Source organism: Phodopus roborovskii, unplaced genomic scaffold, assembly GCF_943737965.1.
Source record: "Phodopus roborovskii unplaced genomic scaffold, PHOROB, whole genome shotgun sequence".
Taxonomy (NCBI): domain Eukaryota; kingdom Metazoa; phylum Chordata; class Mammalia; order Rodentia; family Cricetidae; genus Phodopus; species Phodopus roborovskii.
Genome location: NW_026126575.1, coordinates 6,478,106 through 6,502,130, shown reverse-complemented (window position 1 = coordinate 6,502,130; position 24,025 = coordinate 6,478,106). Strand labels below are relative to the sequence as shown.

The following is a 24,025-nucleotide window of genomic DNA, read 5'->3' as shown; positions in this document are numbered from 1 at the left end:
TTATCAAACCAAATACTCAGAGGTTACTTCCCTCCCACCTGAAATGCCATAGTGTCCCTGCGTACATAGTACACTTCTGTGATCTCACCTACTCAGGTTCAACTGTTGGTGGAGAAAAAAGTTACATGGGAAAGTTGAGAAGTGACTAAATCTTAAATTTCAAGTTGAGTGGCATTCTAGGCATGATGTGCTCTCCATCCTTGCTGCTTCAGGAAGATCAAGGCAGGAAGCAGCACTTTGTCCAGCACATCCATGCTTTATGCTCTGCCTGCCTACCAGGTCCTCTGCCACAGTGTCGTGTGCTGTGTTCAAGTGTCCCTTATCCCTTATTTCATGGTGAACCCAGAGCACAAAGGGCATAGGCAGTTGGAACATGGTGAAGAGGCAGGGAAGAAGTCCTTTTTTTTTTTTTTTTTTTTTTTTTTTTTCCCTTTTTGGTTTTCTGAGACAGGGTTTCTCTGTATTGATTTGGAGCCTTTCCTGAAACTAACTTTGTAGATCAGGCTGGCCTCGAACTCACAGAGATCCGCCTGCCTCTGTCTCCCATGTGCTAAGACTAAAGGCGTGTGCCACCAACACCCAGCTGGGGAAGAAATTCTTTAAATGACTAAGGAAAAAAAAAAAAAAAGAAATCACATGTGGAGACTGCTGGAGGTTCTGGTAAATTATTATTGATCTTTTCCTGCGATCATTTTGTAAATTAAACTTTGCCATAAGTGTGTACAGATGCAGAGGAAAACCATAGTTCATATAGGACTGGATATTGTCTGGGCTTCAGAATTCACTGGGTGTCTCAGAACACATCCTCTGTAAACAAGGAGTTTCTGCTGCATGAGTAAGAATACAGTTTGCCTTAGGACATTTGCTAGGAATTTCTAATAAGATGCATTCGCAACCGACACCCTAGCCTTTGTGCACATAAGCATCCTGTAATGGAAACCATGTTTATTTCTTCTTATCTGCATCTCCACACCAGACCCTCTGCGCTGTTCCATTCCAAGTGAAGGACTTGTTAAGCCTTTTGCTGCTGGAATGAATATTTCTTACCTGAAAACTGCTTTCCTTTCTTTCCAGCCACATCAACAGGAAGACACAATATGAAAACCCAGTCCTAGAAGCCAAAAGGAAGAAACAGCTTGAACAACAGCAGCAGCAGCAGCAGCAACAGCAACCTCACCCTCAGCCACCACAGCCAGAAGGTCAGCTCCTTTGCTGGAGGCTTTTGCTTGAGCTGGGAATGTGGGGCGAAGCCTAGGCACTGACACCCCCGTGTGGTCAGAGCTGGTCTTGATGACTGACTCTCCTTCGCCTCTCCTCAGTCAGCACACCACTGTACTGTGCTGAAGGGGGCGCCCCTGCATAGGCACTCAGACCTGTCCCACAGGAGCTTAGCCTGCAGAGCTGTCTGGGTGTGAGGGAATTGAGATCCCTGAAGCACTTGCATGGCAATCCTTGTCTAAATCTGATGCCCCTGTAACATTCTGACTTTACACGGAGTTTCTGGGCACCAGACTCCTTTTTCATGTTAGAAACCCTGTACAGAATGATCAGAGCTGGTAATCCTGAGTGCTTCTAAAAAGTTAGGAATTCACATTCATTGTAGAAATAAAAGCAAGCCAGGAGCAGAGTGCAACATTACATTTCCCAGTGCTTGCTCCACCCCACTCTCAGATGTTCACTGTGTGGAAATGTTCTGGTATATACAAACTGTAATACCAAAAACAAGATAATTTTGTGTGTATTTGAGCAACTTGCTGGGTTTTTCTTTTTTCCTTTTTTTGTTTCTTAAACCTGCTTGAAGGCTTATTATAGTTAAATGGCTGAATAATGTGTCATATAATGAGTGCCTGTACTAATCATTTATTAATACTTAGGTTTTTCCTAGTTTTTCATTATAATTTTTAAATGATAGGGTTTATAATAAATTAATATCAATTTTGTGAATATGAAGTAGAACACTATATATATAACTATATGTGTGTGTACGTATATATATATATATACATATATATATATATTTATTTATTTAATGTGTATGGTGCTGGGAATTGAACTTAGGACCTTATTGCATGCCAAGCACTAACTCTACCACTGAGACATACTTCCAGTCTTTGAATATAATCAAATATAGATAGCCCTTAGACATGGAGATAGCCAAATGTTCCTATAAATGGCCACATCACACCTTTATAATATAATATGAAAATAGTTATGGATAATGTATAAATATAGTCATATATGTTTGTTGATAAAAATGTGAATCTCATAATTTTCATGTGTCAGAAAATACTCAAATTTAAACTTTTAAAAATGTGAGAGATGTCCATGCCTGGTGTGTATACAGAAGTAGATACTGAGTCTAATTTAGTGGTAAGCCATGGTTTCCCACCTGCTACCCCAACATGCAGTATAGAGAGAGTCTGTTTGCCAGCTGAGGGGTTCTCTGCCTTAATCTCCTTTTTAATTTAAGAATAGCTTTAGAGGTTTTTTTTTTTTCTTGAGAGGATAAAACAAAGCAGTCTCAGAAAATGTGTCTTGAGCCATGAGTGCATACAGCTGGATGTGTTAGCTGAGGGAAGGTGACTCCGAGGTAAATCTCAAGGGTCTTCCACTGCAAGGTGTTCGGGAGCCGCCAGTGCTCACGAGATAAGAGTTAGGATCTGGCAGTGGCTTCCCTTTGGGTTTCAGAGGCAACGAAAGTTTGCATCTCAGCAACATGATTTTCCTCCAACTCACCCTGCAGGACAGGCATGTTCAGCAGACAAGGCCACCCCTCACTGGGCCTGCAGAAAGTTCTTTCTCATATGGTTATCTTCAGGTGAATCCACACTTTAACAAAAGAAAAACAAAACTTGTTTTCACTGAAAATGAATTTTTACCAGTTAAGTCATATTTATTTCTCTAGCAAAAGATCAAACATGAGAGAGAAAGATCTTTGCCATCTTTAGCACAAAGAAAGGCCAGTCGGCTGTCTCATTTGCTCACCACCTGATAGTGATTTGGCGCCTTGACTGTCCCTGAGTAGGTAAATGTTACAGCTGTTCAGAGACAAACCAGGAAACTGCTTCTTTTCTTTTCTGTAGAATGGACTGACGATCATCCGTCCCTCGTGCCTCCCGTTGCTCCCTCCCATCCGCAGAGCAACCCGGAGCCAGCCAGGGAAGCGGCACTTCAGGGTAATGTGGGGTTTCCACTGCATGATGGAGCTCTAGAGACACACTGCTTAATTTCTTCATTTTATTGAGAGAGAGAGAGGGAGAGAGGGAGAGAAGGAGAGAGAGAAAGAGAGAGAGAGAATACATATACATGTCACCCCATACTCATGCCAAGTCAAAGTATAACTTGAAGGAATTAGTTCTCTCTTCCACCATGAGGTGCCTAGGAATCAAACAGCTGGTCAGATTTGGCATGAAGCACCTTTTGCCAGCTCATCTTGCCAGTCATAAAGTCTGACTTTAAAAATGAGATTTTGTAACTTGTAACCCTCAGTGCTGTCGACACTTCTAGGTAGATAATTCTCTGTAAGGGGGACTGTCTTAAGCACTTCCTTATGGGATGTTTAGAAACATCCCTATACACTCGATGTCAGGAGCATATACCCACCTCCCACTGGTACCTATATGATCTGAAAGATGCCCATAATTGCTTTTGAGTAGTATTTTCTTCTGTGTGTAAATAACTTTATCTTTAATGCCCTTCCCTGCTGCTGTTTGTACACTGGTGTGTCCTACAGCATTTTCATGTGTGGCCCCTTAGGAAGAATCTTTCCTCATTTGGGATCCTGGGTCTTGCTATAGTCAGACATCATTTCTCCTCAGTGATAGAAGAGATGCAGTGTGTCTGGGGTTGATTGTTTCTTTCTTCTCAAATAAGAAAGCTAGAAATACATTACATAGTGTTATGGAATTATGGAATGTTGGTGGTACAGAACCATCAAACTAGTGGGAAGTTGGCTCTGGTAGTAGATGTCATCATTAGATTGTTATTAATATCTTTGAGCACAAAATGTATTTTATTATGATAATGATTTCCTAAAGATAGACTATAGTCTATAATAACATATTAATTAATACCAACATAATTGTAGTGACCTTACCATTTCTTGGAAAATAAAATTCCTTCTCTGGCTCATGTTCTCTTGCTTCACCTCTGGTAGTAAGGAGGGTTGTGTCTGCCTCATTTCCATACCCTGAACCAGCCACACTGTGGACCACTTTAAAGAGTTACATAGGCGCTACGTCTGTGTAGTTGTCTTTTCCTTCCACTCTTTGCTTCCTCTTACTCCCTGTCATTCCCTCTTAACCATCCTTTACTTGTCATTTGTAGACCTTAGCAGTTGTTAGTGTTCATTGCTGTTGTGTTATTTCACAGTTCTTTCTCCATTAAGCTTTAAATTCATGGGTGCATGAGACTAGGAGTTGTGTTTGTTTGTTTTGGGAATTCCCAATCAGCTAAAGTCCTTTGATATGTATGTTCTGCTGAAATTATATTATTGAGTGAAACTGTGTATGTGTGTGTATATATACACACACATACACACATATTTTGTTTAGTGTTAGCTCATTTTTTTTTTTTTTTTTTTTAAAGAATTGTCTTAGAGATGAAATACACTAAAGACTGCACATGGCATTTGTCCATATGCTTGATCTCAGAATATCCCTGCTTTGTTTGTTTGTGAGGCATGTTCTCACTATATAGCTCTGGATGATTTGTAACTAGCCAGACTAGACTGGCCTCAAACTCACAGAGGTCCTCTTGTCTGCCTCCTCCGTGCTGCTATTAAAGGCCAGCACCGTTTTACCCAGAGTCCTTGGTATCTTGGGCAGGTGCTCAGCTACTGAACTGTACTGCTGGGCTTTGGTTCGTTTTCTTTTTCTTCTTTAGTTCTGTTGAACAGTGGGCTGAGAAAATCTAGGTCCACTGAACTCTCCACAGAATTAATGATTCTCAACATACAGTGTGGCTTCTGTGTTGATCCTCATCCCTCAGACTTTGGAGTATAGTCTTTGGAGTATAATTGACACCAAAGAACACCTTAACATCGGTCTCATTTTCTCTAAACTGGGAGGATAATAAACTTCAAGTTAGACTCAGTCTCGTTGTTTATGACAAGGTTACCAGTCTGCTGGCAACACATCTTAGTTTCACATAGTGTCTAGTTCTTATGGTTGATCAAGAAGAAGCCATTTTGACAACTTGGCTTTGTGGTTCATTTCTAAAACAAATTCTCCTGTGACTGACTTTACTTCTTAGCACCTGGTCATTTTGTAGATGTGTTCTTGGACAAACTGTCCAGCTTCCAGATCAAATTTGGGGAGGGATTTCTGTAGCCTTCTCTCCCTGTACCCATCTCTCAGCTCTACGATATCTGATTTATTGAACCATATCATATGCAGGATCCCCCTCTCAGCCCTTCATATGCATGATTCATATTGGTTATTCTCCACAACCATTATATGAAGGTGGTACCATTTCTGTCTCCTTAAATGTGCAACATCAAAAAGAAAGGTTTGCCACAAAGTAGTAGAACATATATACAAATGCCATTGTCATTAGGAATCAGTAAACTTCTGACTTACTCTCCTTTCTGAGGCTCACTTTATTTCTTGAAGTATCCTCTCCTATTTATTACAGTGTTACTGGTTACATATTGTCATTTGGGTTTAAATTAACTACAACTGAAAAAATTAAAAATTGAAGTTTTCCCCATCAACCTTATTTCAAGGCTTTGATATCTACTTATATGGCAGAGTGGCAGCTATATATGTAGATATAAATATTAAGTAAATATACAGTGATGCAGTAAGTGATGGTAGATAGCTCCCAGTCCAGAGAATCCAAGTGCCAGAGCCTAGTGTAGTTCTGACCCAGCAGTGAATCCTTAAGGGCAGAGTTCTGAACCCAACCCAGAAAACCCTCATTCAGCGGACATAGGATAAGAATTAAAATGAGTACATTTTAAAGAGCCATTTGGATGAGTTTACAGATATACAACCTAGTCTTACAAGTACACCCAAGAAGTTAATGTCTCAATAGATGGTACTGACCACAGAACAGCAACAAAGAATAACAAATCCTCCTGCTTGTGGAAGAAAATAATTCCCAATACACATTAAGTCATGACCCACCCATACCTAAAACATAATAAAATGTGCGTTAATACAAAATTCTGATGTCTCTCTAGCTAAATAAGCTATATGATACATTTTCATGCTTTCTAACTTTGCTTATAATAAAAATGAAAGGTACCAATACCTGGTCACTTATTTTCAGTGTTCTCTGCATCTTGCTGAATCTGTACATTGTGTTTTTCTTTAGTCATTCATTCCTTCAACAGAAATTGTTAGAGCACCTCATGCAAATGAGTCTCCATGGAACTTACATTCTAGTGAGTTTAGTGCATGTGCAGTGCTCCTTCAGCTTGGACATAGGACATCAAGCCAGTCAGTGAGATATATACATGTTAAAGTAGTCAATTCCAAAAAGACAAATAAAGCAGGAAAGGGGGCCAGAAATATTATAGAGACATTGCACACTTTTCAAGCTCTCTAGACTCCTGTCAGCCTCTTCTGTAAGACCTAAGCTGTTTGACTTTCCAAGCCCATTCTTCTCATCCTCATCTTCTCACCTGATAATTGGCCTGGGAGCTGTCTCCCAGAAGTCTTCACTGGAGATGCCATCCTTCTCACCATACCTTGGCAGATGACTACCTGGCAAAAACCTGCTAAATCTTGCCTCTCTTTAAGCACAGTTACAGGAGTGCCATTCTTTCAGTTTCCAATAAACTTTGGACTGCAATGGAGAGGAGGTTTGTGTGCAACTCTCTGACTACTGCCAATTTGAAGGCGACTTCTTTGCAAGAGCCAGAGACTTTTAAAAATATGCAATTAAAATTTGTGTGTGTGCCCAGAGACCTTTTTAAGCCTTTTAGTTATAGCTAACCAAAAATAACTTTCTAAATGGGTGCCAAGGCTGCTAAGCGCAGAGGCATGGGGTAACTTCTGTCTTCCTCTCTCTTAAAAAATACAGATATAGATATTGCAGATGAAGAAGAGGTTGCAGCAAGGGCAGAGCATGGCAAAAGAAATTAGGAAATAGGCAAATGGCCACTGCTTGGGATAACCCTACAAATTTAATGACCTCTTGGATGCAGACAGGGACTTAGTGAAGCCTGGATACAACTTTGTGAATTAGTTCCAAAATGCTACTCTTTTTTTAATTTAATTTCTTTTGAAATTGTCATTCATGAGTATTATATATCCATCATTTCCATTCAGCCCTCCTTGTCCCTCTCCATTTCCTCCCATGCCCCCAACTACCTCTCAAATCCATAGCCTCTTCTTCTCTCATTATTATTATCATTATTATTACATCTACACACATATGCATAGATATAACCTATTAAGTCTACTTAGTGTCTCTTGTATGTACACATTTTTAAGCTGACAATTTGGGATTGGATAACTTATCAAGAGCTTGAAGAGCTTGAAAAACACTGATAATTCCTTGCTTGCCCTCTCTTGTTCTGTCTCTCTTTCTCTCTCTCTCTCTCTCTCTCTGTCTGTCTCTCTCTGTCTCTCTGAAGCCATTGATTGCCTATAGTCCTAGAAGTAAGCCTTCCAGAATTTTCTGTATCTACTTTTGCATACTGGCTGGAGTTGTCAATATGTAAGTCTTGTTTAGGCAACCACATTGTTGAGATTTTATGAGTGTAACTTTCTAAGCATTCACAGTCTTGGTCATCTGGCTCTAAGACCTTTCTACTCTTCTTCTGTGATGTTCACTGAGCCTTGGGTATAGAGGTTGTGTTATAGATGAATCTGGGACTAGGAAACCCAAGGTCATTTATTCTCTGCATTTTGATCAGTTGTGGATTTCTGTAATAGTCTCAATCTGTGGCTAAAAGAAGCATTCTTGATACGCAGAAAGGTTCTCCTCCAGGGTCTATGATCTAATCAGCCATTAGGTAGTTTGCTAGGTGATATTTATTAGCAGGCATGGATTCCCTTCTGTTGAATGTGTCTTAAATCCAGAAAGACCACAAGATAAAAATGCCACTGTTGCACTGTTGGGGATATCTTGCTGGGCTGGTCATCATTGTGTTTCATAGGCTTCCAGCAAGGTAGGGTTATTGACTATTTTTCCCCTTGGCAGCCTCAATAGCACCTTCAGATACTTTGAAAGCCAGACCTCAGGGAGGACTTCCAGGACAGTTTCAGCTCCACTCTTTGAAGTCCTGTGACCAAAGAATGTGTTGTCTTCAGCAATAGGGACATACCTTAAAATTCTGGGAGTCAGCCAAGGTCAATGCCAATAGCCTATATATATGGTTTAGGAGTGTCTCTTGTAAGCTTCTGACCAACAACTTAGAGAAAGATTGTTGTTCTATGGCCCTTATGAGGAACATTATCACTCCTATCATCCCATGTAGTATAACTCTGTTTAAGCTATATGTATGTATGTATGTGTGTGTGTATATATGTATTCACGTGCATACATATATATTATATTTTTTTAAGTTAGCCTCTAAAATATACTTCTCTATGGCTTTACAAACATCTTAGTGTTATTTATCTTTAGGACATTCTAAAGTTATAGCTCAAACAAATAAATACTACCCATGAGCATGAGTCTGAGTTTGGTCCCCAGAGCCCACAGGAAAATACTAAACATGGTAATACACTCTTCTAATGGCAGCCATGGGGAGGCAGAGACAGGAGGATCCCTGAAGCTCCATGGCCAGCCAGCCTAACCTAATTGTTAGCTCTAAGCCAATGAGAAACCCCATCTCAAAAGACCTGATCAATCTTTCTGAGGCTGAAATCTGAGGTTTTCTTCTGGCCTCCACATATATGTATATAGCTATACATATACAGACACGTACACAAACATATCCACATACTTTAAAATAGAAAACCCTTAGTATAAGTGAGAATTGCTTAGTTAATAATTCATTTCCAGGAAAATGGCTGAATTTGAACCTGCTTGGCTCTTGTAGGAACAGTGTAGTTTGGGGGTTTTATTTTGGCTTCTGCATTTGCTGCTTTAAAAAAAAAAAAATCACTCTAAGCCAAATGTCCTAAGATATTCTTGTTTTTGTTGTTGTTGCTAAAAGCGATAAACCTTAGGAGTGCATACATGTTAGTTGTTTCTCAAAATGTTAAAAGCCGAAGCTAAATAATATGAGTCCATTGACTTTGGAATTCCATTTGAGGTAATGACCTTTAATTTTCAAAACAGTAACACTTACTTTGTGTCACTTATACTTTGTGTACTCCCTGGTATTATCCATGGGTTTTTGTTTAGAGTCTTTCATTTGGTTAAAAACTAAAGTTTCTACTCAGTTGGTCCTATGCATGGAAGCCATGTCCATGGTAGCATTTTTTAGTAGACACTGCAAAGTAGAAAAGAAACCATGGCAGAAAGCAAACACCAGCTGCTTCCTTTAAGGAGGCCATGGCAGCCCGTAGCTGTGAAGGCCTGTGGGCTGAAAGTCAGGGAGAATGTCTCAATACTGAGACTGGTTTTTGTTGTCTTCATTGTTTTGGTTTGGTTTGGTGTGGTTTGGTTTGGTTTGGTTTGGTTTGGTTTGGTTTGGTTTGGTCCTCTTCTCTTTCCTTTTGGACCTAGAAGGTGGCATGCCTGAGACAGAGCTGTAGCTGAGAGAGTGGCCAACAATGCCAATGCACTGGGCTGAATTCCTGCATGGCACACCTGTAATCTAGCACTTGGGAGGTGGAGGCAGGAGGATCAGAAGTCAAAGTCATCAATGTCTGTATTGGTGGTTGAAGGCTAGTTTGATCTACATGAAACCCTGTATTGAAAGGAAGGAAGAAAGGAAGGGAGGAAAGAAGGAAGGAAGAAAAAAAGATTTTCTCTATGTATGACAATATGACTATGACATCCACCTCCTAAACAGGGTGGACAGAAGCGCCATCATTCCTGTAATCAAGAGAAGAGTTTTACAGTGTATTTTTGTGTATGTGTATATACATACCATGTATGTACAGCTGCCTATAGGGAACAGAAGAGGGCATCAGAGTCCTTAGAGTTAGACTTACAGCACTTAGGAGCTACCTGATGTGATGATGAAAACCAAACTAGGGTCCCCTGGAAGAGGAGCAAGTGTACTGAGTCATCCCTCTGGCCCCCAAAGGCCCATCTGTGTCCAAAGTCCTCAACCCTTGTTCTTGAACAGCTGTCTGCATTCTCATAGCACCCTTAATTCATTCACAGTCATACTCATGATGAATTTCCTTGTCTTCCTTGTCTTTTCTCATTGTAATCTAAACCAGGCAAACCTTTTTTTACAAGAAACCCTTCTGAGTTGAAAGGCAAGTTCATTCACACGAAGCTACGGAAAAGCAGTCGTGGCTTTGGCTTCACAGTGGTTGGAGGAGACGAGCCTGATGAGTTCCTGCAGATCAAGAGCCTCGTCCTAGATGGTCCTGCTGCACTGGATGGCAAGATGGAGACGGGTGAGTACACATAGCCATAGTATTCCATGTGGTAAGGACTCTGCCCACAACAAGAGCAGACAGCATCATGATTGCTTTATATGTGTCCTTTATACACCTTGCAATGAGCTAGACCCCCTGTTACAACACCCCCCCCCCAATTCCAGATGAAAACCTTTGAAAGTACTTTGACTTTAGGGACCTGTTAGGGTACTGTTGCATAGAGTAAAGTAGTAATTTATTAAAAAATGCAGATCGATTTGAATAAATGAATTCTAAACTCAGAACCCTAGTGTTCTTTCACTGAGTATTATATTGTCAATTAACAGAGAAGACAAAAGAGGCTAAAAGAAAGCTTTATTATCAGTTAAAATATCCAATCTGGTTTTGGCCAGTGGATGTACCACCCTCCCCCACCCTGTTTCATTCAGCTTCACGTTGAAGGCACAGAAGAACTACAGTACTGCTTCTACCCTCATTAGGATTTTGGATGGGCTTTAGAATAACAAAAGATAGGTCAGTAAGAGGAAAGCATATATGTTCACTTAAGATGAGATGAAAACCAGGTCTCATGTCACTCAAAGACCACAAATTGAAGGCTAGCATGAGCTGCATAGTGAGACCTTGGCTCTGAAATTGCTTCCATAAAACAAAGAATGACTCGGATGTGACACAGGGCCCTCAAAAGTAAATGGCAGCCCAAAGATGATGTTCAGCACTTTGTACAGTGAACAGAGTGGGTTATAAGAATGTGGCAAGGATACACAGGCTTGTGCTAGAGTAGTGAAGTGAGTAAAGAGGTGGAGAAGTGACTGGGAAGTCAAGGTCAGTGTGCATCAGCTTCCCCTGGTGTTGGTTTCTTATCCATAGTAAGGAGGATATGTTGAAGTAAGAATGCTACTTCTTGCGTGGGAAGAGCGTTGTCTGTGTGGAGTTCTCAAGAGGAATAAAGAGAGTTCCTCTTTTAAGCCTTTTTAGCTCAAAGTAGGCCTGGACTGAGTAATGACTCTCGCTCTAGTGGTAGGTTCTGATCATTAGGAGAATGTGATTGTAGCGGTATTTTTTGGTGTTGTGGTTGACCTCCAAACTGTTGCCTTTTACAGGGGATGTAATAGTCAGCGTGAATGACACCTGTGTTTTGGGACACACACATGCTCAAGTTGTAAAAATCTTCCAGTCCATTCCTATTGGTGCCAGTGTGGACCTTGAACTCTGCAGAGGTTATCCATTGCCTTTTGACCCGGATGACCCTAATACAAGCTTAGTGACCTCGGTGGCCATTTTGGACAAAGAACCAATTATTGTAAATGGACAAGAGACCTATGATTCACCAGCGAGCCACAGCAGTAAAACAGGCAAAGTCAGCAGCATGAAGGATGCCAGGCCAAGCAGCCCTGCAGATGTGGCTTCCAACAGTCCTCATGGCTATCCCAATGACACGGTCTCTTTGGCTTCCTCCATAGCCACTCAGCCAGAGCTGATAACTGTTCACATTGTCAAAGGGCCAATGGGCTTTGGCTTTACAATTGCAGATAGTCCTGGCGGGGGTGGCCAAAGAGTGAAACAGATTGTTGACAGTCCCCGCTGCAGAGGACTCAAAGAAGGGGACCTTATTGTGGAAGTGAATAAGAAGAACGTTCAGGCTCTGACACACAACCAAGTCGTGGACATGCTGATCGAGTGTCCAAAGGGAAGTGAGGTCACGCTGTTGGTGCAGCGGGGAGGTACGTAGATGGATTTTGTTCTTTGCTTTTGAAATCTGAAGTGCATTGGTTGGCTTATTATTCTTCAACTATTTGAGAGGTTTTTTGTTTGTTTGTTTTAACTTAAAGATTTGTTGTTTTTTTTTTTTTTTTTTTTTTTTTTTCCTTTTTTGCACTAGAAGTTGAGCATAGGGCCTGCAGCATGCTAGACAAGCATGATGCCACCAGGCTGTATCCCCAGCCCTAGACCACTTCACTCACAAATTTGAAAATAATTTTTGCAAATGTCTTCAGTCGCTTTGAATACTCTTCACAATGAAGTTCATAAATCATGTTGCATGCATAAAATAGAGTGATTCTGTAAAATAAATCACAGTGTCTTTTTAAAAATCATTAAGATTTGTCTTTAAAAAACAAAGATTTCTCTTCTCCTGGCCCTGGCCTTCCAGGCTGTAAAAATGAATTCTTGAGTCCACTCTTCCAGCCTCGGTTCTTACTAGTCTGCTACTTCCCCTGGAGTTTAGCCACACTGGCTTTGTCCTTTCCAACCTCAGGACCTTTCTATTTCTGTGATCCGGTTTCCTCTCTGATTTATCCCTAGAGAGTTACCTATCACACTGTTGAAATTAACCACCAACACATCTACAACATCTCTCCTATATATCTATCTATATTGTGATAGCCCTTATCAGAGTCAATGTGATTAATTATTATCATGAGCCATCACTTTATATTTTATTTTCATTTCTCTTTCACTGGAACATCAGTTCAATAAGCCAACACAAGCATCCTCACGTTGTTGTTTGTTAACCCTACTATTTGGCACACCTGACTCCTTTTAGAGTAACATTACAGGCTTTAGTTCATCTTAGTCTTGACCTTAGGCTTCCTTCTTTCTTTCTCCTTGCCTAAGCCTCACATTTTCTCACCAGCACTCTTACTACTTGTTACTTTCACATTAAGAAATACTCAGTCCTGAAATGTCTCACTCCTGGGGTGCAAACTTGTAACTAGTTGTAGCTTATTGTTCACCCCATCCTCTTCAGTGCATAGAATACTTAGCCCTTGGAAAGGATCAATTAGCAAATGTGGTTTCCTTGCAACAAAGCTGCTCACTTGAAGTTGTATACTATGTGAGCAAAGTGATCAGGGTTGTTAAAGGAAAGCCAGAACACAGCACAGCTGCTGAGTCCATTAGAGTGTTCTAACTTTTGGGAGCAGTCATCAAAACCATTGTGCAGGAGGGGTGTGGGGATGCACAATGATCGCAGCACTCAGGAGGATCTCTGTGAGTTCAAGGCCAGTCTGGTCTACAGAGTGAGTTCTAGGATAGTAAGAAGTACATAGTGAGACCCTGTCTAAAATTTAAAACAAACAAGAAACGTTGCGCAGACCGATTTGGCAAAGCCACTCCAGTACATTTTGAGTTTTCTTCTGGTTCTGAGACCACTTGATACCCGGAAAGCTAATCCCTAAAAGTGGCCTTGGTTCATGCGGACAAACTGGTGATTTGTAGAGTGCTCTCATAAATGTATGCACCTCTTGTCTGATCTTTACTATTTCCTTGGGGTGTAAGTAGTAGAACTGATTTGTTCACCTCATTTCTGGTTCTACTGTCCCTACTCTAGTGCTCTGCCCACGTATCTCTGAACAACACTGATTCAGCAAACTTGCTTACATGTCTGGCTGGTCTAGCAGGCATCTCTCTAATCCAAGTCCTGTGCACGTTTTAGCCAGTCTCCTCTCTAAACTGTTTTAATCCTTTCTATTGAGTGTGTTGTGTACTGGGTTCTTCTATCATTAGATTCACGTTTAAGGGCACCAAAAATTAGTTTTGTGATAATCCTTAACTCAACTCATATTATAATGCATTTGCCTAAACTAGCAAAGAGTTGATTATAGAAATATATACTCCTTCATGTTAACTAAGTATATATTTTCTAAATTTCTGAGACTGTTTTTCTGTTGATGCTATTACATTTTATGACATTCATATGGGAAGATCCAGAATATATTGCCTCATTAATCAACATCTACATGGTTTACTCTACAACTTGAGTAATTTAAAATTGCTGTAACAGCGACAGTCTGTAAAGTACACCATATACCCTGTGTTTGATTTATGTGTCGGATAGGAAGTTTGTACATCTGCAGTTGGCAGGCCATTACCAGTTACTATTAATCTTTCTCAAAAGCATAAAAATATATTTGGTTATGCCACACATTAGTTGTTTGCATTGAGGCTGACATTTAATCATCCCTCTGTGTGGTGGGGGGTGCAAGGAGAATGTTTGATGAAGAAATAGGACAGCAGCTGGCTGAGATGAGAAAGTGAATGGTCAGTTCACTGACTGCTCATGAATCTCATTTCTGTCATAGTTTGTGGTAGACAGATTGATTCACTCATTAAATCCATATCGTCTAGGATGCTGTGGCATCCATGTTGGGGATGGCGTTCTATATGCCTTATAAAGTGGGTTTGGATGTTTGTCGCATCTGTTTTCATTCCTAAGTCCCATGTTCAGTCTTACTGGTTGCCCTTGTCAATTTGGTTCAGTTTACATTTTTTACTTTTAGTATTTTCATGTCTGTTACCTCTTTCCATCAGTATGAAAATAAGGCAGAGGATGAAGTTGCTTTTGTTAATTTCTGGGGTCTGGCTTGGATTTGCTAGGGTTGTCTTCCACAGGCTAACTAGCTGGGACTGTCACAGGTTGTCCCTACTCACTCAACTAGACCTCCTTCCTGCTGTTGCTCCAGGATTTGTCTGTAAGGCACAGCCCTCCTTCTTGTGATGTCCTCTCAAGCATGTCCTTCTCTCCTCCTCCCTCTGCTGTCCAGAAAGGAGACTGCTTTCTTTCTGGAATGATTTGAAATTGTACTAACATTTACAGTCTCTTTTCTGCCTCCCAGTGCCAGCGTAAGTCTGTAGTCTTTCTTGAGTTTGGAAAGTTGTGCTAGCTAATGGTTAATTGATAGTGTTTTGTTTTGTTTTGTTTTGTATTGAATGTACTAAAGAACTTACCCTGTATAAGTTTCCCCATGTTTAACGGGAGCACTTAATATGTATTCAGCACAGCACCCATGCCCCATGGTTTACAAACTTTGCTTGCTTAGCTAATGCATACCTCTGTGCTTCTCTCTCAGAACTGATTTTGTCTTGACTTGAAGAAGTTTGTGACAGTTTTGTTTTGTGAATGTAGAGGATGAATGCTGTGCTTTGGAGGGAAAGCATCTAATAGAACTGGGTCTGCCAGGAGTGAGCAAGCCTCTGGGTTAAGCTGTGTCCTTACCCTTATACCTCTCAAAAATGGAAAAAGAACATTTTTAACTAGAGAATCTTTGGGCTTCTATTTCATGAAAAGAATGATTCCAGTGCTGTGGAGCAAAGACAGTAGAGTTGAAGCCAGAGGGAGGACATTTGAATTGGACCTGGCTCCTGCTGTGACTGTGTGTGTGCTTTTTGGCAAGTGCCTTGCCTCTCCTTAGCTTTTTAGTTCAGAATGTAACAAAATTATGTCTGCCTTAAGTGTATGATGTAGATAACTGTTGGTGGTCCATCCATGCTGTTTTACTAATATTACCAGTTAGTTGGTTGGGCTGGCTTTTTATTAACAACAACCAAGAAAGGAAAAAAGGAAAAGAAAAGATGACCTCTAGCCAGAACTCATGGTTTTAATATCATTCCATGATGTTTTGAGATCTGTGTTTTGTTTTAGAAGCTCCATTGTTGGCTGCTGCTAGGTAAGCAGCCAGTGGTGTAAATGAAACCAGGCTCCTACCCCATAACCCTGGTTAGCTTTAACTTCTCATATAATTTGTATGTATGTGGGGGGGGGCTTAAATTCATAATGCTAGATTTAGTTGAATTTTTTAATAATTTTCTAAAAGATTTTTCTGGGTTTGTTTGTCATGAGGCTCAATCAAGGCCTTTGCTTGGTTGGGTATGCTCTCCCTTGCTAAGCTATGACTTTCCCACTTAAGCTTCTCTAAGCAGCAGATGTCCCCATCTTTCCTAAGAGACATTTCAGCTCCCACCTTCTGCACTCTTCTGCTTCCGACAATAGAAGGAGTGGTTTGATTCTGAAGTTCTTGTCTTGGGTGAAGACCATGACTGGCTTATAGTGATGGTGACAATAATGGAAGGGATGTCTACTCCACAGTACATAAGAACCATATCATATACAGAGTTCTTTTGTCAAGCCACTAAGTTATTTTTTAGGATCCAAATCTTAAGAGCTGAAATTGTAGGATTCCCAGAAGGTGGGACTCTGTGTCTTTTTTCTTATACCACAGGTGCTTTAAAGTAGACTGCCTCATTTCAAGTCACGGGAAAATATACCAGTATAGCTTTAGAGTCACATTAATTCACTGGAGAAGAGCAATGATGTATTGGCAGAGAGAGAGAAATATGAAAATAGTGGCTGAGTTCTAGTCAGACATGTTACCATGGTACAACCATACACATTCAAACACAGACATACATTAAACCTAGTGACACCTCACTTTTGCAGCCAACCTGGAATTACTGTTATGTACAGAGTTACTCAAAGTGGGATCCTCTGTAAAATGAAGGTGCCTATTTACTGCCTCCTACAATAGGAAAGGAAATGTGGAGTATTGGGATGGGGTGGGGGGAAGTACAGCTAAATTTGAATAGTACAGAGCAAAGCAGGGATTCCTGGTTCTTTTGGGGATGCATGCATAAGACTTGTAACTCAGACAATAAACTGCCATTGTGCCAGACACTGCCCTTAATGGTTTGCATACTCTTGACATAGAATTCCTAGAACCCTCTGAAAATGGTGCAATATTAGTTCTATGTTTTAAGAGAAGTTAAGATCTCAAGAATATCAGATTTTCCCCAAATTTTATACCTGACTAAGATTTGAACCAGGAATCTGGGCTATGGAGATTGTGCTTAAACACTATGCTAAAAAGCCTTCTGACATAAGAAGAAGAGGAGGAGGAGAAAAAAAAAAGAAAAGTAGAAGAAACTACTCTGGTAGCAGAACTGCTCAGTGTATTTTATGTATAGAAACTATCCCACTAGCATAGTTGTTGGTAAATTACTTTATACATAGAGAGATGAATAAGCCTGAAGTTCATAAACAAATTGATATCAATTTAATTCTCATCAAATTCACTGATGATATTTCATTAAATCATCCAAACAGGCAAAGTGGTAATCTAAGTTCAGTCATCTAAGTGTGTGTGTGTGTGTGTGTGTGTGTGTGTGTTTCTGTGTGTGTGTGTGCCTGTCTGTCCTATATCTCCATCTGGGGGTGTGTGTCTATGAGTCTGTGTGTGCTCCTTCTGAAATGATGCAAAACCATCATAATTAGTACCACAGTGAGCTGTCTGCCTGGCAGTTAAACTGGGTGATCAGGCGCCTCTCTTTGCCCTCTGGTCTTGGACTGGAGAATGAATTGCAAATTGCACCACTTAAGTGTTTGACTGCCAGAATGTCTCACACTAAGCTGCAAGGCCCTAGGAAGGGAAATTCGGGTTCCTCACAGAGTGATAGCCTAATGGAGTTGAGTACTACATGTTCTTGCCTCACAGATGCTGCCCCTGTCCCTTCTTAGATATCCAGGCTCAGGGTGCATCTCACCCCTCCCTGGCCTCTGCCAGGCACCCTATGGCACTTGGCTTTGTACTGGCCTCAGAAGAGAACTTGGTGCTTCTGTACATACTCTGTCTAGAGTGGATTAAAGTTAAGTCAAGGCCCTTCTCACATCCGAATGACTTCCCATTAACTACACAGTCCCATGTCAAGTCCTGCCATGTGATATCCCCTCTCTGCTCTTTCTTCTCCCAGAGAACCTCGGGACTCTATTCCTCACATCCTCCAGCCTCTGCTCTGAGACCCTTTCATCTCAGAGGCCATTCACATCAGTCACTGTCCCTCCCTGTTCTCTTGGGTTTAGAGGTTTTTAACTCCTTTATCCTTAGGGTATACACTCCAAGACCTTCGTGTATGCCTTGAAGCATAGATAGTATATATACACATACTTGCAGTAAAGATTACTTTGTTAAACACAGAAGAGACCAATAATAGCCAGTAGTAATGAATAACTAGGAAAACATGCATGCCTCTCTCGCCAACATACAATTCAATACTATGACTTATTTCTGGAAATTTCAAGTTAGTATTTTCAGACTTTGAGTGTCTTAACCCTCAGAAAGTATCATGTTGGGTAGGGGACAGGTTGCTTGTACTTACTTGGGGGTCTGCATGAGAGCTGCATGAGAGCAGTCAGTACTTTATCCTATTATCTGGAATAGAGCCTAGCACATGATAGTTATTCAGAAAAACCACATTGATTAATGACTCTTCCTTAAGGAACCTGTGCCTATGCTTGAGTATGCTGTAGTTTCTACAGCTCTTCTTTGAGAAGCCTACACCCACGCTCACAGATGTGCCTTTCTTTCTACCGACCATCTCTGTCTCTTAATTCTCATGCTTAAAGCTATACACAACTATCTTTATTAAATCCCAATTCTGGCTTATTGAGGGGGGAAAACCCCACGAAAATCACATGTATTGTATGAGCAAATGAGATATACCAGGCCATGTTTTCTGAACCGCACTCCTTAGCCCAACTTCTGGGATGTGATTACTGCAGGGATAACACAAGGAAAGGACCAACACTATGCAGCAGAACAGTGGTAACACCTGGATCTGAACCCATGTCTGTCTGTTTGCAAAGCTTGACTGCTCACAAGGACAGGGGATTGTGTTTGTAAAGAACATCTGTAAATCAAGATGCCTAAGAATCAGTGGTATCTATTGGTATTACTACCTTGCACAATAAGAAATAACTCTACTAACTCAGAAGTCATCTTCCCTGTCAGATTTTTCCTTCTGTTCCAAGGTATGTAGTTAAGAGAAATGGTAAAATAAAGTGCATTCAACACCTCACTTCTGGGATAAAATAAACTACACCTGAGTAGCCCTTTGTGGAATGACTGGCTCTAGGATTCACTGGCTTGATTCTTAACTGTTAAGCCATCTCTCTAGCCCCTCTACCAGCTTTCTTATACAGCCCAGGACCACCTGCCCTAAGATGGCCAATGTCCACAGGAGGCTAAGCCCTCCCACATCAATCAGTAATCAAGAAAATTCTTCTCATATACATGGCTACCAGCCAGTCTGATCTAGGCTATTCCTCAATCAAAACTCCCTTTTCGGTGACTTGTGCCTAATCCTAGTTGAAAGTGAAGTTGATGGTAAAAACTAACCATGACAGAGGTTTATTTAAAAAATTTAAATTATACCCAACTAGACTGAAAGATGGCTCAGCAGGTAAAGGCATTTGCTGCCAGGCTGAGTTCAGTCCCTGGGTCTCACATGACAAAATGAGACAACTGACTCCTGCAACTTGTCCTCTGACCTACACACTCACACGTACTGTAGCACACATGCATGCTCATGTCCACATACACACACAAATAAAGGTTAAAATTTGGAAACAGGAGCTGGAATGCTAGCTCATTGGCTAAAAGCACTTTCTGCTCTTACAGAAGACCTAGGTTCAATTTGCAGCACCCACATAGTGGCTCAAAACCATCTGTAACTCCAGTTCCATGTGATGCATTGCCCTCACCTGCACTGGCTACTGCATGCATGTGTGCACACATGCACTAAAACACACATACACATAAAACACTTTTTTAAAAAAAAAAATTTAAAACATTGTAGGCATTGGTGGCACTCGCCTTTAATTCCAGCATTTAGGAAACAGAGGTAGGCAATCTTTGAGTTCCAACCAATCAGGTCTACAAATTGAGATCTGCCCTTAAAAATAACAGCTAAAATTCTTGCTTATAAAATATGTGTGATCTGCTACCTAGCTATAAGCAGTGTACAGTTTGTCAGAATTCCTTTGAAAGAGGAAGCTGTTGACATCTTCTTTAGTGTGTTGATGGGCGTGGTATCTCCCACTGATGTCACAGCCTACTGAGGGTGTTTGGGTTTGGCAGCACTATTGGAATGTTGAGGCCTTGTGGGATCCTGTGCGAAACCTGATTCCTTCAAGGTGGTTACAAGATTTTCAAGTTAAAATGAACAAACTTCTTGCACTTCCGTGGTGCTAAGCAGGATAGCTTTCAAGTTTGCTATTAAGGAGCCTTCTGGCCTTTATTAGCAATGCAGTTTGAAGTTGTTATTTTGGTTTATTGCCATGGCTTAAAGTCATCAAGGATTTTATTTTGGAATTCTTCATAAAATGTTAGGTCACATTTGCATTTGAGATGACTTACACCAAGATGGGAGATAAATATAAAAATGTTTCTATTTTGGCTGTGTTTCATTATATAATGCATGAGAATTGCTCCTTGTTTTCATGACTTGAGGAATTCTGACATCTTTAATTATATTTTGTCTTAATTTTTAAATCTAAGCATATTGCTTATTTGCTCATACATTTATAGGGAGTGTCAGATATAATTGGACAATTGGAGTTTATTCTTTATATTCTTTTTTAATATTTACTATTTTGAATTATATATCTGGCTATTTGTGTGTGAGTATATGTGCCTGTGCACATGTGCAGTCCAGGCCCAAGGTCAACCTTGAGTGTTATTCCCCGGGAACTGTTCAGCTTGCTGTTTGGTCTCCTGTGGTCCTAGAGTTCATATGAGTAGGTTTGGCCAGCTGGTCAGTGAGCCATGGGGATCTTCTGTCTCCGTCTACCCAGAACTGGGATTATCAGTGTGTGTTACCGTGGCTGGCTTTTTCACATGACTTGTGGGAATTGAACCCAGGTCTCATGCTTGGCCTTTCAACTGAGCCATCTCCTTAGCCCCATTCCTTTATATTCATAACGCTGAGTGGTTGACATGCCTCAAACAAATCATTTTTTCCTATAAGCAAGTACCCCATAACCCTTGAAGGTAAATATAATATCCCAAACGTATGCACATTATTTATTATAAATGTATATGAGATTTATCTTTCTCATTGAAAAGTAGTGGCATCCCCTGGCCTTTCTGGAAGAGCAGTAGCATTTCATTGGCTAGGCTGACAGCAGTAAAATTACTATTCTGTGCTGCTACTCACAAAACTGCCTGTGAATGGTGAAGACAATGATTTGTTGTCTCTTTGGGGAGGGAATAAATTTATTCACATTATGTGCCCAGCATTGCCTAGACACAGGGAGCAGAACAGAATCGTTTGCAAAGAAAACAGAAAAAGACTTAATTTTGTGAAGTTGTTGTTCTAGGAAAGGTGCAAAGGGGCAAAAGCCTGCAGGTGAACAGGAGGTGTCAGGCAGAGGAGAGCCCTGGGAAGAGGTCAAAGCATGGGCTGGACAGTATGGGGGATTGGGAAGGATGACTCCTCTGTGTTAGCTGGCCAAACACAAGCAACCACAGGAAGGAAGTAAAGGAGGGCAGCGTGACTGGAGACAACACGCACTAAGAGTCATAACCGAGGTCAGGAACTGGGGATCAGGTCCAGGACTTGGAATGTCATGTCCATTTTTGCCCAGTGGTGTGTGTGAAAGAGTGCATTAGAGGAGAAGGTGAGATTGGAGCAGATCGACAGGAGCTATTGCTGAGGTTGAGCAAGGGTTGGCAGCTCAGAGTGACAACAGTTAACACCAAGGGAGGTGAGTCGTGGGCTGTTAGGGAGAGTGGCATGCAGTAGGTGAGCTGTAGGTTGAGATTGACAAATTTGTGGAAAAGGCAAGCTAGCAACTGTTTTAGGCTTTGTGGGCCTTACGGCCTCTGTGTTTTCACCACTCATCTGCCTTGCACCAGGTAGCATGCAAAAGTGTGGCTCGTTTATGTTCTAAAAACACATGATGTGCCCTACTGTTCTAGTTTCCATCTGTTGTGACAGATACCATGACCAAAAGCAACTTAGGGGAGAAAAGTATTTGTTCGGCCTTTCAGGTCACAGTCCCATCACTGAGGGGAGCCAGAACAGGAACTCAAGTGGGAACTTGAAGGCAGGCCTGCCTTGTGTTCTACACATGTACCACTCACAACCAGGGAACTCATTTACAGGCAAGGAGGTTCTACAGAAACCATGACAGAATGCTGCTTGCCAGCAAACCCTTGTTTACCAAGGACTGCCTCACTCGGGGAATGGGGCTGCCAGCATTGGTATGGCCCTCCTCCATCAGTCAGCAATCAAAACAGTCACCCATAGGTATATCCACAGGTCAGTCTGATCTGAGTGTCTCCTCAATTGAGACTCCCGTTTCACTGTGCCCAGTTAAAAAAGGGAAAAGAGGCAGTGAGGCGCACCCCTTTGATCCCAGCACTTGGACAGAGGCAGGCGGATCTCTGTGAGTTCAAGGCCAACCTGGTCTACAGAGTGAGTTCCAGGACAGACGGCTATTGCTACACAGAGGAAGCCTGTCTACTTTGTCTGTTGGTCTGGTCATTGATCCTGGCATGATTAACCCTGTAAAATCTGTATTTGGAGAGAGAGAGAAAAAAAGACTTTCCTATGGTTGACATGAGCATCAGTTTTATAAAAATAATTTGGAGATAGAACTGTCTTGTCCTCTTTTAGACTTTGTTGTTGTTTCTAAATTTAAAAATGGATTATGTTCTCTGGTGACTTTTGCAGTAGATACATACCACCTACCAAAGTGACAGATGATTGCATTAAAAATAACAACACTGCCCATGAATTAATAGAATTGTGTGTTTGTGGAATTAGTTTGCTTTGGTAAAGCAAGTTTTACTTAACACCCTGGCAAGCTGAAGGAGGGGAAAGGCTGGTTTTCAAGTGAGGCTTTGATGCCGGTAACAGCTCCCATTCCCCAGATGTAACAATCGATGTCTGCAGATATGTGGGCTGCCTGTCTACAGGACCATGTCAATTCTGAGAGCCATGTTTAGAATCCCTTTGATAACCATTTGTGTTTGCTTATTGCAGTTTCTGTGTTCTACTCTTTAAAATGCAAATGACATCAGTTTCTCTATTATCTTTTGTTGTTGTTGAACTTGGGCATAAGATACTTAATTTCTCAGTCTCTTATTTCTTATTTGTCTCTTATAACTCCTCAATAATGGAAGTAAAGCCTTGCCCAGTTGTGACAGCTCCCTGTGACATCTACACTAACTGAGGCTCAGCCTGGGCCAGTCTTAGGCAGTGTTTTTGAACTTCCTAGTTGTTTTCTGAAATATGGGTAGAAGGGCACCCTCCTGTGTGGTAACTAAGATGGACTGATACAGGCCTGTCACACTCTCAGCCCACCAGTGGAGGTGGAGGGTGGTTAATTTAGCGCTTGCTTTGTCTTGGTGGATGGTGCTTGGGGCAGAGGAAGAAAGATAATGTGAACATGTGCTGCCATTTGTACTTTTGCTGGGGTGAAGTGACTGGTGTGTTATTCCTGCAGCAGCGAAAGGAGGGGAATCAGCAGTGAGCAGGGAAGTTTTCCCAGTGAAGTCTCCAGTTAGATTGCTGAGTGCCTTTGGCCTCCTTTTTAAATCGTTCTGAAGATGTTCTCAGTTTGCAGAGTAAGGAATTGGCAGCTTATGTTCAGTTGCTCAATTACGGTTTACAAAAATGCGCTGTTTTGTGAAATCTACAATCCAAAGAGCATTGCTGTTTGGAAGAGGCCCCCAAGAAGATGCAGTAAGGACAGGAGAGCTTGTGGGAATGTCCAAGGAACTCTTCCTTTTCTGACCACTGTTTCCAGGGACTCTTAATTTAAGGAGAGCCAGAGTCCCGAGGCACGGTTCCATTTGTTGTCCGCCACCCTTACTTATCATGACAATTGTTATTAACAGCCTTTCATGTAGTCTGCTTAAAGTTAGTAGGGTAACCCAGGATTTGTGAAATCCAAAAGCAGAAGGAAAAACACAGAATGAGCTGGGCACATGCAGTGTGCTTGAGGATTT

The 24,025-nt window shown here is 41.2% G+C and overlaps 1 protein-coding gene across 19 annotated transcripts in view; it reads left to right on the top strand.

The window, feature by feature from the left end:
* Magi1 (membrane associated guanylate kinase, WW and PDZ domain containing 1) overlaps positions 1-24,025 on the top strand; it is a 576,610-nt gene that overhangs the window by 500,920 nt on the left and 51,665 nt on the right. For all 19 annotated transcript variants that reach the window (XM_051203415.1, XM_051203414.1, XM_051203411.1 and 16 more), the window contains 4 exons: positions 1,075-1,199; positions 3,084-3,176; positions 10,296-10,478; positions 11,561-12,181. In XM_051203415.1, coding sequence (XP_051059372.1) covers positions 1,075-1,199; positions 3,084-3,176; positions 10,296-10,478; positions 11,561-12,181 — 1,022 coding nt within the window. The remainder of the gene's footprint in view (positions 1-1,074; positions 1,200-3,083; positions 3,177-10,295; positions 10,479-11,560; positions 12,182-24,025) is intronic.